This window comes from Argentina silus (assembly GCF_951799395.1).
Source record: "Argentina silus genome assembly, chromosome: 13".
Classification (NCBI taxonomy): Eukaryota; Metazoa; Chordata; class Actinopteri; order Argentiniformes; family Argentinidae; genus Argentina; species Argentina silus.
In genome coordinates this window covers 4,819,857-4,838,143 of record NC_139667.1, presented here as the reverse complement: position 1 = coordinate 4,838,143, position 18,287 = coordinate 4,819,857, and the positions used below count along the sequence as shown (strand labels likewise).

General features: G+C 50.0%; 1 protein-coding gene across 2 annotated transcripts in view; it reads right to left on the bottom strand.

Annotated features, from left to right (window-relative positions):
* The window catches only part of itpk1b (inositol-tetrakisphosphate 1-kinase b), a 38,115-nt gene that overhangs the window by 17,343 nt on the left and 2,485 nt on the right, over positions 1-18,287 (bottom strand). For both annotated transcript variants that reach the window (XM_083683891.1, XM_083683892.1), the window contains exons 3-4: positions 9,739-9,763; positions 330-455 (exon numbers count right to left, since the gene is read on the bottom strand). In XM_083683891.1, the coding sequence (XP_083540017.1) occupies positions 330-455; positions 9,739-9,763 (151 nt within the window). The remainder of the gene's footprint in view (positions 1-329; positions 456-9,738; positions 9,764-18,287) is intronic.

Below are 18,287 nucleotides of genomic sequence, written 5' to 3'. Positions count from 1 at the left end.
CACTTCCCCCTCTAATAACACCCAGTTAGAGTCAAAGAGAAAAAGAACCTCCTCAACTGCAGCAAGGAAATAAAAACTGGCAAGTCATCATCCCTGGAAGTGAGTAATGCTACTGAACAATGATGTGGTGGTCGACCTCTCTGTGTGTGTGTGTGTGTGTCTCTCTCTCTCTGTGTGTGTGTGTGTGTCTCTGTGTGTGTGTGTGTGTGTGTGTGTGTGTCTCTGTGTGTGTGTGTGTGTGTGTGTGTCTCTCTGTGTGTGTGTGTGTGTGTGTGTGTGTCTCTGTGTGTGTGTCTCTGTGTGTGTGTGTGTGTGTGTGTGTGGCTCACCTGGACTCTCTGCACCAGCAGGACAGACTGGGTGTCGTTCTGGTCAGCCTCCAGGATCAGGTCGGTCAGCTTGTGGATAATGACGTCCAGGGGACCCTGCTCCTCCAGCGGCTGGCTGAGGTCCAGCTGGGGGCAGAGGGGAGAGGGTCAGGGGTTGAGAGGTCAAATAGGCAGGCAACATTCCCAAAGACAGGTACCGCCACCATCATAGCCGCCACACACCACCACTGTCTCTACTGGGGCTAAGGCCACACTGAAACGTTTCCATCTTGTATGCAGGAGTTTTAACTTCGCCACACAAGCTGACACAGCAACGTTTTCCCCTTCCTGTACAGATAGCTGACGAAGCCTGCCTGCAGCCGAAGGGATGTAGTCCAGAGATGAATAGTAACTTTGGATGCTGTGACCACGCGGGTACAGTTGGTCAACTCTACTGTCTGTCAGAGCTGGTATTGTGCAGCCACTGTGGGAATTATGTGGGTCAGCATTCTCTCCCCCCCCCCCCAACCCCCCTCCACGCACGCGCACAGGCACACACATGGGCACGCACACACACACACACACACACACACACACACACACACACGCACACGCACACGCACACGCACACGCACACACGCACACGCACACGCCCGCCCCAGACTGGGACTTTGGGAGTAGGAGAGGAGCGTTGGGGCACAATGGCCACTCTTCAGCTGGGGTACATGCTGTGTCCAAATCACAAGGGGCTTCTATTGTGGTCCAGGCTGAATGGATCCACTGTGGTGTGAGAGGGAAGGAGGGCTCCAGTGTGTGTATCAGTGTGTGTATGTGCATTTGTGTGTGTCAGTGTATGCATTGTGTGTTCTGATTCTCACCATCTCAGGATTTGTGGGCTTTCGACCGTACATTTCTAAGCCTCTTTTGTCACAATGTCTATGCGCCTGTGCAACCTTCTGTGTGTGTAGGTCTGTGTATGGGTGTATGTGAGTGTGAGTGTGAGGGTGTGTGCGTGTGCGTGTGCATGCACATGAGTGTGAGTAGCCTCCAGTAGGCTAGTCTCCAGCAGAGCATCCATGTATTTCTTAATTGAAGAATGACCCACTGATCGTGAAAGGCTATTTTGAGACACACAAAATCAGCAGAAAACTCTGTGTGTCTGATAACTAGAGCAAGCACGGCTTTTCTTCCTTTCATTAACTAGCACAGAGCACGGATGGCTCATACAACAATAACACACAAATTAACACATGCAAATCAATTTAAAACTAATTATATGAATCCATGTTTGTTTTTTTTAAAGACTTTTACAGGTGTAATGAACTATAATCAAACTGGTACAGTGTCATAAGGTGCTTTTGACACAATAAGTGCACATCCAAAGGAACTTCTCCAGGTGCTTAGGGCTGAAACAGTTATTTTCTGTCCTGTATGTTATACTAGTTTCAAACCTCATTGGTTCACCAGAGTCCTTTGTGCTGCTCTGTGTGTGAGGCAACTGTAGACACACCTCAATGACATACAGTAGTCTGGGTCAGAGGTGAGCTCACTGTTGACTCGAGTCATAAGAGAAGTGTAAAGCTGCTCAACACCAGCCTGCTGCACAGTGCTGCCCAGAGGGCAGAGCTTAGGGATCGGCACAGCCAGGCTAGTTAATCATTCTGAGAGACGTGTTGGATAGATGACTCATTAGCCTTCCCTTGGTTTTGCCCAAGTACGGCCTTACTGTTAACAGAGCTGAAGCTGTATTGTAGCGAATCGACCAATGTCCTTTATCTATGTTTGGTTCAGGATTATAAAATGTCTAACTTTGTGTCAGTGGCTCGAACTGTAGTCAATATTTTGCTACATGTTCTAAAAATACCCTTCCATTGGTTGTCCTTTATGTGAGGGATTAACTTGAATCTCAGACGAAACAATGGACAGACCTTTCTACAGAGGATGGGTTAGGGTTAGGCACTGATCTTTCTACAGAGGATGGGTTAGGGTTAAGCACTGATCTTTCTACAGAGGATGGGTTAGGGTTAGGCACTGATCTTTCTACAGAGGATGGGTTAGGGTTAAGCCCTGACCTTTCTACAGAGGATGGGTTAGGGTTAGGCCCTGACCTTTCTACAGAAGATGGGTTAGGGTTAGGCACTGATCTTTCTACAGAGGATGGGTTAGGGTTAAGCCCTGACCTTTCTACAGAAGATGGGTTAGGGTTAGGCACTGATCTTTCTACAGAGGATGGGTTAGGGTTAGGCACTGATCTTTCTACAGAGGATGGGTTAGGGTTAGGCCCTGACCTTTCTACAGAGGATGGGTTAGGGTTAGGCCCTGACCTTTCTACAGAGGACACACACGCAAGCATACCCCATCACACAGGGTGTACCTTTTACAAAGGCATTCCCCTCAGGAACTCATTATTTGTGCATCATTTAACCCCCTCCCACACACGCACACGCACACGCACACGCACACGCACACGCACACGCACACGCACACGCACACACACACGCACACGCACACGCACACGCACACACACGCACACACACGCACACACACACACACACACACACACACGCGCACACACACGCACACACACGCACACACACGCACACACACACACACACACAAGCAGTCAGTCCCTGAGCCTTATCGTCAAACTCTTGCCATGTCCCATTCCATTCCCCTCCCCTGGCCTGTAGTGACTTGCCTGAAGAGACCTTCAGCTTTTACAAGGTTTGAAAAACATTGTAAAATGCCTCCGGTGAGTCAGCGTGTCCAACTGTCATACCACTACTCGGCACACAGTCTGTAGCTGAAACAAACAGACAAAGATGTCGTAGGGGTATGTGTGCACGCACAACAGTGGAGGCTGGCGGAGGTAGAAATCCGAGGCCAGGCTCATTGTAATGCAGAGAACGGAGTGAGAAATGGCATATCAAACGCGTGCGACGCACAGGTAAACACGCAGATCACAGAACACCCGCTGAGGAGTAGAAACACAATGACAGGGGGAAATGACCCAGGGCTGAGGTGAGGGTGAGGACACGCTAGGCTAAGGGTTAGCGCCCTGCAGCCCCTTTCCCTGCCTCAGTCTCTGACTGTAGGTCTGTGGAGCGGGGGCGGGGGCGGGGGCGGGAGGAGGATTTGGCTGTGCACCACTGAGGCGTAGCCTTTAATCTCCTGCTTACATAACAAGAGAGGGGCCTGTCCACAGCCTGGCCCTTCACCACCACAGTAACCCCCCCCCCCTGCAGGGTCAACACACTGGGCAGGACGAGGACACCTCTCCCATCTCTCTACGCACATCATGGACGCGGCTCGACCTTGATCCGGGGCTCAGGCAGAGGTCTGTGCGAAGTCGCCGACGTTTCGCTCAATGATAAAAAGCAGAAATGGCAACTGACGTCTTTTGAAGGCCCTCTGGGACCGAGGGAGCCGGTGTGGGCCGTGGCCAGTGAGACACATCACAGAAAATACCCACAGGGAGAACTGAGTTCAAGGGTAACATATTTTCAGCTTTCATGCTTGTTCTACTGAGGGACTACAAACTTTAATATTCCCTGTGGAATACCCAGCGAGTTGTTTTTGATCAACAAAACAGTGTGGATGTAATCCGCATTGGGGCCTTTCAGACTTTTACAAAAATGACCTTTGAGTGGACTGGATGCTTGCATAAATGTCCAGTGGGTTGTTGCTCTGTGGCCAGTGTGCAGATCAGACATCTCTCTATGCCTGATGAGTTTTTGTCATCAGGGCGCTGGTTGACTCATTGCATTATTGCGGTCTCACTCAGAATGGCATCAGCTGGCGGTCTCACCTGGCCCTCCCCTTGCTCTCCAGCATAGCCCAGACTAATCTCGTCCCCGGGCTATTGCATAGAGCACATATAAGCCTGGAATAACAACAACTCAGACCTGACCGTTGTGGGATTTAACTTTTGAGTAAAGTATGTGTCATTACGTGATCTCGAATCACACGGCTGCAAGGTGTGGCTCCGAACCAGAAACGTGGGGTCTGCACGCACTGAGGTTTTTTTTTTCTCCAAGATCTTTGTATTGGGTAAACAAAAGGCCAATTTTTAGGCGTTGGTCCACCAGGCCTTCCGGGCATTGGGAAAAGGCCCAGACTGACACTTGTGCAGACAGACACATGACGAATGATTTATTTAAGATGCTGTATAGTACCTGACACCCTGGTGTAAGAGAACACGCGTGTCCAGGCCCAGGCCAAAGAGGCTTTTGGCCACATCTCTCACACAGACAGGGAGACATGGGAAGAGGAGGGAGGAGAGAGACGTTAAGATGAGATTCTAGCCAACTTGTGAGTTAGAGGGCAAATAGGGAGCTAATTAAGCAAGCGGGAGGCTCCGGAGCCTCCCTGGAGCCCGTGGGGTAATTAGACGTGTCTCAGCACTGCCTGGCTCCTTCTGGTCCTTGGGGAGAAGCTACGGGATATCGCAACTATTTCTGCACTTTTTTTCAACCTCTTGTTTTAGGTCTGGATGGTTTGTGCAAATATAAGTTCATTTTCCTTGTTATAGGAGTGTCCGTTCCACTGGGCTACGTGGAATCAACACACACACGTACCACACTGTGGGTCCGTTTCTGCTCATTCAGAACTGTTGAAGACAAAAGAACAGTCTAGAATCCGTAGTTACGCCTCCCCCCTTCAACCCCTGAGGACAACCTTAATGAGCAGAATGCAGTACATCAGGAACTGAAATGACGTCGTCTGTGTGAAATTATACAAAATGATCCCATAGCATCACTTTAAGACAGGCAGGCACAGGAGGCATCCAAGGTATCACCATGGATCCTCTGCTTTGGCAGTGCATAACCGGGGTCCAGCTCCCACACTCTTTTGATATATTACCGAGAAGTGTAGAGGAGCTGAATTCCAGGGCGGAGTGAAGAGGACAGCTGCTGAGCCTCTGCTCCACTGACTCCCAGAAAGCCTGAGAGAGAGGGAGGACGACACCACTGTGCAGCTCTCTCGTCCGAGGCTTCATTACTGAGAGAGAGAGAGAGAGAGAGAGAGAGGCTGCTGCTCCCTCCTCACACGCCAACGCCAACGCTACACATCTAACATAACTCCCGCAGGCCCACTGGAGGAGGCTGATGGTTGGCTAGGGTGACAAAGGAGACATGGCGGGGTCAGCTCCAGTCAGCTCAGGCGGGACAGATGAGGATGTCTGTCATGGATGACGATTAAAGAGAACGACTCACTCGTCACTGTCAGACCCTTGAGTTTGGGTTCCTAAAAGTGGAGTACGGAACTCATAGGGAACTGTGACCCCACACAAGACACTGCAAAGGGACGGGTCAGGAGAGAACGGGAAAAACACAAGTCCAATCATCCCTGAGGTGATGGAACCCTGTTAATGTTCCGTGCTCATACATTATTAACAAGACCAGAGGCCTCACTCATTATGCTGCATGATTCATATTGGTAAACAAGGGTGGGTTGAGGTTGCACTTTGCATAAGTAAAATCTATCAGCTTCAGTCTTCCAAATAGCCCCACAGCTATTGTCTTAATGACCATAATAGGTCATACAAAAGCTATCAGTTTGGGTAAAGATCGTAGAGTCTATTAGGTAGTCCTGAGGTCTGCGGTGAATAAAGCTGCAATAAAAACTCCAGAGAGCTCTTCCATTAGATAGTAGATTTCTTAAGCAACCCAATGGACTAGTAGGGAGGACCAGTAGGGCTTTCTGGAGTTAGTAGTATCTCTGGGGGCTTCAACAAAAATCAATCTCTGGGAGAGATACAGTAACAACCCGGAAATTAACTTTAAATTCCCTAGTACTCAGCATATGATAAAACCCTAACTCAATAATTTATCCTGGACAGCAACGCAAACGATCGCTATTTCCCTTGATGGGTTCCACTTGCTCGAGGAGAACATTGGCTTCCCCTTCAGTCTGGTGGGTTAATCTCATCAGCTGGCTGATGCAGACAGACTAATGTATGGACTTCTGGGAGACTGTTCTCTCACAAGCTCACAGGGCAAACGGGTCAATATCGATGAGGTTGTGGAAATCGCTTAGAGGATGATGAGCATGAATGAAGGGAGAGAGAGAGAGAGAAATAAAGTGGGAATGAGAGAGTAAGGATGAATTACTTCGAAGCAAATGAATATGAATGAAAATAATAGACAAAGATAGATTCAAATGAGAAAACCTGCTTTTCCGCTCTTCTTCTGTGTTTTTTTTTTCTCTGACAGGCTTGCTGAAGGTTTTCCCACACTCGAAATGGAAATATCAAATAAGCTCCCCAAGGGCCTCCCGATTTAGGCCCGTTCACAGAGGATGATGTCATAGCCGTTGCCATGCCCTCCAGAGGTCCTAAATCTTTGCCTCTCAAGTCAAAAATACATTACTGAACTTCAACTTAAGGGCATAGAAGTTCTTGTGTATAAAACTGGAACTCTGATTAATTCAACAAATTAGGAGCGATTTACAGGTCTTAGGAAAAATAACTGTCTGTTTGGCCCTCTAGCAGAATAGAAGTTCCCAGGAAAGGTTATAACTAATATACTTTGCTCAAAGTTGAAAGACATTATCCTCTAACCATGTTTGCCTGTCATGCAGAATCACCATAAACAGGGTGAAAGCAAGGTAGTGCCATCATGAATGAGCTATCATTTATAGGAGAACAGCATTAAGCTCTTATAAACAGGACTGCCTAGTAGACTACAAGGACACAAGTGAAGGTTGGGATCCTGAAGCCTATCTGAGGCAGACAGGATGTCTGTTGAGGTTTAGGCTAACCTTGAGCTGAGCAGCAGGACTCAAGACTCTTCTTCGTATTCACATAGGTGCTCCACAAGAGAGTTAATCGATGCATTTGCATTTAAGGTGGTCAGGGATTTTCTTAAAGACCCTTATGGTCCTCTGTGGCTCAGTTGGTAGAGCGTGGCGCGAACAACGCATAGGTTGGGGGTTCGCTTCCCGCTGGGACCATATATACTGAAAAATGTCGCTTTGGATAAAAGCGTCAGCTAAATGGCATATATTATTATTATTATGAAAATGGTTGTGTCACGTGTTATACCTGGCAATCTGGAAGTATCTCTCTATTTAGGAGGACATGGGGAAATAAGGTCAAGGATACCCGTAGGCCCGGCCACACATCAAAATTCTGTTTGTCATGAACATAGGCCTGCTGTAACGCTCGCACAACACCTAACCCAGAACCGACCCAGCCCGTATTAACTCTCAGAGGTTTGAGCCGACCCAAACATCATTTGTAGTCATAAGTATTGGAGCAGAAGGACCAGGAGGAGGATACCATCGCGTGGACGAACAAACACTGATGCCAGTACGTAAAGGTGCAAAAGCATGAGGGTACAGCAGTGTCCAATATCATCAACAAATAACCTTCATCTGGTATGTGCAGTATTTACGTTGTACATGCATATTCATATTGTTTATTCCTAGACAAGAATCCCAAAGTGGTGCCTGAACGATGGGTGGGGGAGTAATAGGGTACTTTGCAAGTTAACCATGAAATGATGACCTCCCCATCAAAGGTGAATATCGCCATTCCCGTAGGTTAAGACAAAAGGGTGATTATTGCTTGAACTGAGCGTCCTTGTTCCAACACTCTTGTTTACTATGCATGCCGCCCACTCCAGCTTTACCTTCTTGTCCATTGTCTGATATGAAGAAATACAATATAAACAATAAAATTAAGTCAACTAAAGCATACATTTATTAATCTATTTGATTAATCTGTACAGCTCTAATATATATATATATATATATGAGAAAACACTGCGTTTGGTGTCCCCTTTTCATGACCCTCCATATCTCTCTTCCCCAGTGTCCCTCAGACACAGCATCCCTCTCCCTCATTGTAATAGAGGTTGACAGCTTTATATGTGGCCTTACATAACCACACTGGAACATGACAATGGCGGCCATTGTTTCCCCCCTGAGCCGGCCGTGCCACTGGAGCCACTGACTGGCACTGGGCTCACCTTCCAGGCAGCTCTCACTGGCAAAAACTCAAAAACAAAACCTGCAGGTGTCTGTCTGCATTGTACTCTCTCAATTGGCAGTGACAGCACAGCTAAATATGCGAAAGAATGGGCTGTGCCTCTGAGCATGAGAGAGGCCAGAGAGCCAGAGGTAGCCCTGGTGATGGGGATCTGTGTGTGTGTGTGTGTGTGTGTGTGTGTGTGTGTGTGTGTGTGTGTGTGTGTGTGTGTGTAAGCAGGCGAGGGCTGGGAGAGGGGAGTGGGTGCCACTAGCTCGGGGCTGTAAGGATCCTCTGGCCTCCCTTGAGGGCTGAGTGCTCTCTGAGAAACAAAGCGCTGCTTACTTTGGGACCATTCCCAGGACATCTTTCCGTCTGGGTGTGCTGGAGATATCTCAAAAAAAAAAAAAAAAAAAAAAAGGAACGCATTTCAAACAACACAAAAGACGACATAGAAAAAGAGAGATGGGGAAAACTGCAGAACGAGAGGAAGAAAACAACAAATAGCCTTCGCCTTCCTCTTCAAGATGCTTTTTGATTGATGAGCAGCTTGCATAGATATTCAGAACCCTGGGTCTCGGGCATTAAGCCATGATTGTTGACACGTGAGCGTTGCATACTTACATACGTACATGCAATGCACACACACAGGCACACGCACACGCACGGTTGTCTGTCAGTAGTAGAGACTGGATGTGAATAAAAGACATTTGCACTATAAGACAGCGAGCACAGGAGTCCCCAGGAAACCCATGGTTGGTGGTGCGGGGAGCATCTACATGAGGCATCTATGAAAGGATGACGGGAATATGCACAGGATTCAACCCCCAGGCATTTACACTATAATATCCTTCAAATATCTGGGAGCAGGGAGCATAAACTCCTCCTCACCCCCCTACCGGGGGGGGGGGGCCTCTCTCCTGGTGCTGAATAAGGGGGAAGGCGCTGGACGTGCAGGGCTGTGTCATATCCTAAGGAAGCTTAAACGTCCACACTGGCTGACAGGCTACTGGATGGATGAGTGGGGGGGTGGGGGGTGGGTAGGGAAAGGGAAACAGGGGTGCTCATCAGTCTCGTTCTTCCCCGGTGCTTCCTCTCCCTCCAGCCCTGTGATATGAACCATGTGCGGACTCACAAACCCCTCACATAACGGAGGCCCACTGATTATTTGGGTCTAGACGATGGACTTAGGTTGGAATATGGACAATATGGCACAAAACAACAGACAACAGGGACTAACTCGAATCAAACACACATAACTCCCACTGTAACTATCTATACTTACTGTGAACTGCCTGTAATCTGTGTGCCAGAGTATTCTCTTATGAAACACTCCTGCTAAAATGTCCAAATCATCTCTACACATGACTGAAATCATACATGTTGAAACCGATCCCGTCTCAGGTCTACACTTTTAATTTTACCTCAAGGAAATGAATAAATGAGTTATGAACTTACCTGGACCACCTCTATTCCTCTTTTCCTGAAAGACAAGAGAGAGAGAGAGAAAATACAAATCAATAAAAAAAATAAACATCATATTGATGGATACTGCCTCTGTATCTCATATATCTATACTTTTCCCTGTGATTAAAACAACAACATTTCCCATTAGCCAACATGACTACTAGGCCTACTACAGAATAAAGAGCAAGTATTGTGTTGCCAGTGTATGGCCAAGCAGTTGGTGGTGGCGAACCAAAATGGCTCCCAATAACAAGAGGAATCTCACACATCTTCACAAAGGTTAAGGCTGTTTGGAAGGGAAGAGACACAGACGGTTGGCAAGGCAACCAAGATAGAAAGTGCATGTGCCGGGCCAACTCAAGAAAGACTCACATAAAACATATTGACTGCAGCATACTCAACCGTTCCACTGCTCCACTTAACGGACCACGTTCACATGTATCAAACCCCTTTGTAATCATTGCTTCAATTTAGACCAAGTAAATCAGAAGGGTTTTGGAAACCACAGTGACATGACATTCAAGAATAGGAGAGTTGGAATTCATAAACATGACTTTAAAGGCTGACTAAATTTAGCCAACACTTTGGCCTAGAGTACGAGAGTTAAGAGAGCCAGAGAATGCTTTTTACTTTTCAAAGACAGCATGGAGATTCTAAGCTTTGGGTGAAAATGGGTTGCTTGGCAACCACCAGACCCCTCACAAGAGAGGAGTGAGTCCTCATTGGCGTTTTGAGTGACTTCTGGCTGCTCTAACGTAATAGAGTACAATTCTCCACTGCTCTCAGGGACAACAATAACGAGCTGATCTGATCTGGTCCAGAAACACTGCTGGTCTAGGTAGGACAGCCACATTATTCTCCCCGACAATGCAATGTGACAAAATGCACATAGTCATCTCACAGGAAACCTCAACAATAACAGAAACGTGATAGTGTTCAAATATAGCTTAAGCCCTGCCGATCAAGCAAGTTATCTTCCAGACTAATCGCCTAACCATTAATGAGAAGGCTATGTGCAAAAACACTGAACTTTCAGATGGGAACGGCGATGGAATAATTGAGTGTCTTCTGTTTGTTCCAATAACAGGAGAAGCTATTCTACTTTCCAAGCCATCCGTCAAGCACAGAGGGCCATGGGACATGCCTAAACGCGCTGGTTCTATGGAGGCTGTCGTCTAGATCAGATATTTCCCCATTAAGAAAGCATGCTGGCATGGGGGGGTGGGGGACAAGTTTCGTCAGGACTCAGTGAGACCAGCCTTTATAGGAAGGACTCAACTCTCTCCAAGAAGTTAATTCAAGATTTTTTTTTTTAAAGAATCTTAATGAGGTTATGATGAATAATGTGGCTGTCATACCTAGACCAGCAGTGTTTTTGGACCAGATCAGATCAGCTAGTTATTGTTGTCCCCGAGAGCAGTGGAGAATTGTACTCTACCACATGGGACTGGGAGGTTCATTCAATAAAAAAGTTAAACATCCGTCATAAAATGATATTGTGGGGGGACATGCAGCGTTCGGCCTGTAGAGGGAGCTACAGGACCGTGGCCGGGGTTGTGTCGGCGAGACTTTTGTTGCACACCTGCTGCGAATTAAGTCTCGCCGGCAAATGTTTAAGATGTGTGTGCTTCTGCCATTTCAGGAGAGGCGAGGTGAGCTGGGAACGGCGAACGAGAGAGAGAGAGAATTAGGCTGTTTGAGAAGCTTTTGAATCCTAAGCAACCTGCCCAGTGGAGAGGCGAGGTGAGCTGGGAACGGCGAACGAGAGAGAGAGAGAAAGAGACGACTGCAAAGTCGCCGAGTTATCATTGAGGAGGCTGGAAAGCCAAAAGGACATTGTTACCAGAACTATATGAATAAACGGGAGAGATTCCCTTACCGTAACGCTGCGTCTGCCTCTGTGTACAACGGACTTTGTTACATTGGCGCCCAACCTGGGACACAGAGGGAAGGCAGAATGGAGGCGTTGGCAGCGGCGATGGCGAGGATAGCGCTTGTCCTCGAGCGGCAGACGGCCCTGCAGCAGACCCAGCAGACGACGCTGGAGGAACTAACGGCGGCGAGGAGCACGGACAGTGCCCTCCTTCAGGACTTCACCAGGGTCGGCGGGCCGGCGCCGGGGACCGGAGCGGCACCAGGTCCCCCCAAGGTCCAGTACCACCGCCCCCAGGACCTCCAGACCGCCGTCGGACAGGCCGAGGACCATCTCTCCCTCCCACCGCGGGGGCCACAACGACCAACCCCGGCCCCGCGGCAAGGGGGGGGGGGCCAACGCCCAGGAGGAGCCGGGGGAGCAGAAGGAGAGAGGCCGGCGCCAGCCCCGAGGACGAGATGGCAGGGGCGCACCTATCCGGAACCGACCCCGGCCCCACAGGGAGCACCTCGAGCGACAGGGGGGGTGTGTTGGCGGTGCGGACGGCCGGGCCACGTGCAGGCCGAGTGTCGGGCGATGGACGTGGGACGGGTCGTCCGCATCGGCGACATACCGGGCCCTCCCCCCGGACCAGGCGCGGCGTATCGTATTCCGGTAAGGATACAACATGATACGCACCAGGCATTCTTGGATTCGGGCTGCATGCAGTCCATGATCCAGGAGCGCCTGGTTCGGCCGGGGGCATTGTTGAAGGCATCGAGGGTGCGGGTGAGGTGTGTGCATGGGGACATTCACGAATATCCGGTGGTCGCTATCGAAATTCATTTTGAGGGGAAAAACCATAGAGTACAGGCGGCGGTTAGCCCACGCCTCACGCATCCCCTGATTCTAGGTGTGGATTGGGAGGGGTTTCCTCAAGCGGTAAAGAGGGCTACCGGGATGCGTGCACGACAGCTAGGGAGGTGTGTGGCGTGTAATGTGCTCTGTGCCGAGGCGGCGCCTCGCGACACTGCCGGGGAGCCGGAGCCGGCGGGGGCGCCTCACCCCGAGACTTCCTCGCCGAACTATCCGCTGCTAGGCGACTTCCCCCTCGAGCAGTCTCGTGACGAGACCCTCAGATCAGCCTTTGACCAAGTGATAGCAATTGATGGTACTTTGATACGGCCAGACACAGTGCGCGCCCACCCCTATTTTGCGATTATCAGCGACAGGTTATATCGAGTAAGTCGTGACTCACATAGTCAGGAGGAAGTAACCCAGTTGCTGGTTCCCCGCAGCCGCCGCGAAATGGTCTTCCAGGCGGCTCATTTCAACCCCATGGCGGGCCATCTAGGGTATGACAAAACACTGCACCGTATAATGGCTCGATTTTATTGGCCGGGGATTCGGGCAGAGGTGCGTAGGTGGTGCGCATCCTGTCGGGAATGTCAGTTAGTAAATCCCCCGGCCATCCCACGGGCCCCCTTGCGGCCCTTACCATTGGTCGAGAACCCGTTCGACCGCATTGCGATGGATATTATCGGGCCATTTGAACGGAGCACACAGGGTTATCGATTTGTGTTGGTCTTGATAGATTACGCCACCCGATACCCCGAGGCAATACCTCTGCGCAATATCTCTGCCAAGAGTGTAGCGCAAGCATTGTTTCAAGTCATCTCCCGCGTGGGAATCCCGAAAGAGATTCTCACCGATCAGGGCACTAATTTTATGTCACGCACCCTCAAGGAACTGTATGGCTTGTTGAACATCAAGGCGATTCGAACCAGTGTTTACCACCCGGCCACTGACGGCCTTTGTGAGCGGTTCAATCGGACCTTGAAGTCAATGATCCGGAAGTTTGTCCACGAGGATAGTCGGAATTGGCATAAATGGCTAGATCCCCTGTTGTTTGCGGTGCGGGAAGTTCCCCAAGCTTCCACCGGGTTTTCCCCGTTTGAATTACTCTACGGGCGTAAGCCCCGGGGTGTCCTAGACCTGTTTAAAGAAAATTGGGAGGAAGGGTCTAGCGACAGTAAGAGTGAAATCCAGTACGTCCTCGACTTGCGCACAAAGCTCCACGCCCTAGGGGCTATCTCACGTGAGCATTTGCTGCAAGCCCAGGAGCGTCAGAAACGCCTGTATGACAGGGGGTCTACCCTACGAGAGTTTACACCGGGAGACAAGGTGCTCGTACTGTTACCCACCTCCAGCACGAAATTACTCGCGAAGTGGCAAGGACCGTTTGTGGTCACACGTCGCATGGGGGACGTGGATTATGAGGTTGTACGCTCGGACCGGGGGGATAGCTTGCAGGTGTATCACGTCAATCTCCTAAAAAAATGGAACGACGTGGTCACGGTTGCTCTGGCTACGGTAATTCCGGAGAGAGAGGAGTTCGGTCCGGAAGTCCCAAAATCGAAAGTTAGCACTCCGGTCGATATTGATAACCATCTCTCTGCTAGCCAGGCCGCGGACGTTGCAGATTTGCAGCTTAAGTTCGCTGACGTGTTCTCTCCCCTGCCCGGTCGGACTACGCTCATCGACCACCATATAGAAACGCAGCCGGGTTTAACGGTGCGCACGCGTCCCTATAGGTTGCCGGTGCACAAACGAAACGTTGTGTGCACGGAGTTGGAAGCCATGCTGGAGCTGGGTGTGGTCGAGGAGTCCCGCAGTGATTGGTGTAGCCCCATCGTGCTTGTCAACAAGCCAGATGGGACTATACGGTTCTGTGTGGATTATAGACGGGTTAATGCGGTCTCCAAGTTCGATGCCTATCCGATGCCCCGGGTCGACGAGCTCTTGGACCGGCTTGGTACGGCCAGGTACTTCACGACATTGGATTGCACGAAGGGATACTGGCAAATTCCACTCTCGCCGGTGTCCCGGGAGAAAACGGCATTCTCCACTCCGCTCGGGTTATTCCAGTTCACCGTGCTCCCTTTCGGGTTGTTCGGAGCCCCAGCCACTTTTCAGCGCCTCATGGACCGTATTCTGCGGCCGCACGCCGCCTATGCTGCGGCCTACCTAGATGACATTGTCATTCACAGTGACACCTGGCCGCAGCATGTGCGGAGTGTGGCTGCTGTTCTGCGGTCCCTGAGGCAGGCGGGGCTGACGGCCAACCCGAAAAAGTGCGTGATCGGGCGGAGGGAGATCCGGTATCTGGGGTACCACTTGGGACGGGGGGAGGTGCGGCCGCAGATTGAAAAGACTGCGGCCATCGCCACCTCTCCCCGGCCCAAGACAAAGAAGGAGGTGAGGGCCTTCCTGGGGCTGGCGGGATATTACCGCCAGTTCGTACCAGGGTTTTCGGAGCTGGCCAGTCCCTTGACGGACCTCACCCGGAAGGGTGCCCCGGATCCGGTCCAATGGTCGGGCCAGTGCCAGGGGTCGTTCGAGGCCCTTAAGGGGGCTCTTTGTGGAGAAACGGTCCTGTATGCGCCTGATTTTAACCTCCCTTTCTCCCTACAGACGGACGCGTCGGATAGAGGGCTGGGAGCAGTACTGACCCAGCGCGTGGAGGGGGCCGACCGGCCGGTGCTGTACCTGAGCCGCAAGCTGTCGGAGAGGGAGGGCCGGTACAGCACCGTGGAGAAGGAGTGCCTGGCCATCAAGTGGGCGGTCGGCACCCTCCGCTACTACCTGCTGGGTCGCGCCTTCACCCTCTACTCCGACCATGCCCCCCTCCAGTGGCTCCACCGCATGAAGGATGTAAACGCGAGGATCACCCGGTGGTACCTCGCGTTGCAGCCCTTCAACTTTTCCGTCGTGCACAGACCGGGTGCGCAGATGGTCGTGGCAGACTTCCTCTCCCGTGCAGGGGGGGGGGAGTAGGTCGTCGGCCGTCGGTTCCCCGGCCTGTGTCGGGCGGTGGGGGTATGTGGGGGGACATGCAGCGTTCGGCCTGTAGAGGGAGCTACAGGACCGTGGCCGGGGTTGTGTCGGCGAGACTTTTGTTGCACACCTGCTGCGAATTAAGTCTCGCCGGCAAATGTTTAAGATGTGTGTGCTTCTGCCATTTCAGGAGAGGCGAGGTGAGCTGGGAACGGCGAACGAGAGAGAGAGAGAATTAGGCTGTTTGAGAAGCTTTTGAATCCTAAGCAACCTGCCCAGTGGAGAGGCGAGGTGAGCTGGGAACGGCGAACGAGAGAGAGAGAGAAAGAGACGACTGCAAAGTCGCCGAGTTATCATTGAGGAGGCTGGAAAGCCAAAAGGACATTGTTACCAGAACTATATGAATAAACGGGAGAGATTCCCTTACCGTAACGCTGCGTCTGCCTCTGTGTACAACGGACTTTGTTACAGATATCAAAACACTATCTATACACAACACTGAAAGCACATTAGCCAAAAAACAGACAGCGCTAGACAAACAACAAAACCCACCACGACAGCTCACACAGACAGTCGTGATGAGGTCACAGCCCCATGGTAACAGCCATTCACTAGGTGGATATTTAATACCGCAGCTGGCCTGTTTCATGTGCTGTGAATGGGGCCTTTGGTTTCAGCCCCTCTCAGACATATGGAGAATAGAGATCGTTGGCCAAGGACAGACTTTTTGTTTGGGTTCGACACTCGATGACTTGGGAGGAGATACGGCAACAACACACAATACATTACACAATATCAGTAAGTGACTGAATGGCCTTGCACACACACACACACACACACAGTATGAGGCCTTGTGTGCTCACTAGTAATACAACTAGAAAATGACACACACACACACACACACACACACACACACACACACACACACACACACACACACACACACACACACACACACACACACACACACACACACACACACACACACACACACACACACACACACACACACACACACACACACACACACACACACACACACACACACACACACACACACACACACACCATGTGAAGTGGGCAAATGTGACCATGAGAAAGCACCCACCAAAAGGCCTACAAGATGATGGGAAATGGAGAGGTCAGGGGAAACTCTCGTTCAAGCTAAAGTCTTTCAAACTGTTCCTCTGTGCCTCTTGAGTGAGAGATCAGGCCAGGAGGAAGTGACACAGCTCACGCTGTCCGCAGGAACCATAGGCAGGGGGTCCAGACTGGCATCTCATTCCCCTAATAAGGTATACGTCTCTCACCGAAGCACACGATTCTACGCTCACGGCATCAATACACCTCGTCTCTGAGCAGCGGGGGGGATCTCCTCATGACCGGCTGGCCCAGACAGGCCAGGCAAGCATGCCAGGACAAGCTCCATTTTCGACCACTCAGGGTGCCAGATGCACACCTCATGCTGAGAGTGAGTATACACTCAGAGCAGATTTGTCTCTGAAGGAGACGGGGAAAACAGAATCTACGCAATGGCGAGCGACGCTGACAAAACACAGTCCTGTATTGTCCACTCTTGGTTTTAAAGCGGTTATTATATTACCCTTTTTGCATGCTTACTTTCACAGCCTCTATTTCAAGTGATCAGCCTTGGCGAGATCACCACTGCAGTCCACAGGCAACCCAAAATACATTATATTACGCAAATTAGTAGTAGGTTCTACTATCAGCTGGTTACTCTCACATTTTCGATATAGCTCACAATAATATATAACACTAGCTAACCACAAGTAGACTCTTTCCCCACACCATGAAGTGAAAGTAAGATGTGCAATCCCTAAGCTGAAAGCCTAGAACTCGGCTGACCTATTGCACATGTCACAAAACGTTCTGGTAACTTAAGGAGGTGCCCATAGCGTAATTGTTGGCAAGCAAAATCAATAATGATTAATCTACGTCAAGTAATGAGTCTCTAGGAGCTTGAGCCAATCCTAAATAATGTAAACTTGCTTTTCCTTCATGTGGTTTCGGCAAGGAGCTGACACTTTCTGTGTCACACCAGCTGTGGATGGAGAGCCAAGTTTATAATACCAATGTCACAACAGAAAAACTGCAGAGACACCTCGCTTCTGTAGAAGTTACACTGTGTCCTGCCCTGTGCAGGCTCAAAAGACAACACATGGCTTTTTACAGATATAACCTACATGTGGAACTAACAGGAGTCGCAGATAAAAGGGTTAGGCCTATTTAATAATAATATTTTCTTCCTCTTCCTTGTTCGCTCAAGAGTAAGACACTAAAGGGGAACCCCACTAGACAAGAAGAACTAGAGAGGGAAGAACTGCTCACCTGTCAGAGAAGTGAAAATGAACATTTTTATTACCTAACCAGACAGGTACTGTCAGGTGATGTTTGTTCCCTCTAAAACGGAACACTTCAGCTCTGTACACAGTAAATAATAACTATAGACAGCAGCCACGAAGTGTATGTACATGTTGGACCAACGGAGCCTGAACTTTTGACACTGATGTATTAAAAATAAATAGGCCACAAGTGAAGGTGGTATTAACAAGTGGCAAGAAGCTGACATCCAAAAAAAAGTTCTGACTCGACAGTCTCCTAATCTAGGCTACATTTCCAGGAGAGCAGTAGACTCAGAAACCAGCACGCACACACACACACACACACACACACACACAACACCCCATCCCCCAATACACATTACACCCGGGCGGCCAGGCCAGCTTTCAGAGGGGGTAGTAATTTGGTCAGAGGGTTATGAAGAGATTAAAAAATGTTTTGTGGATTACATTGTGGTAATCTGTGCTGGCTCAATCAGGTCGCTTTGTGA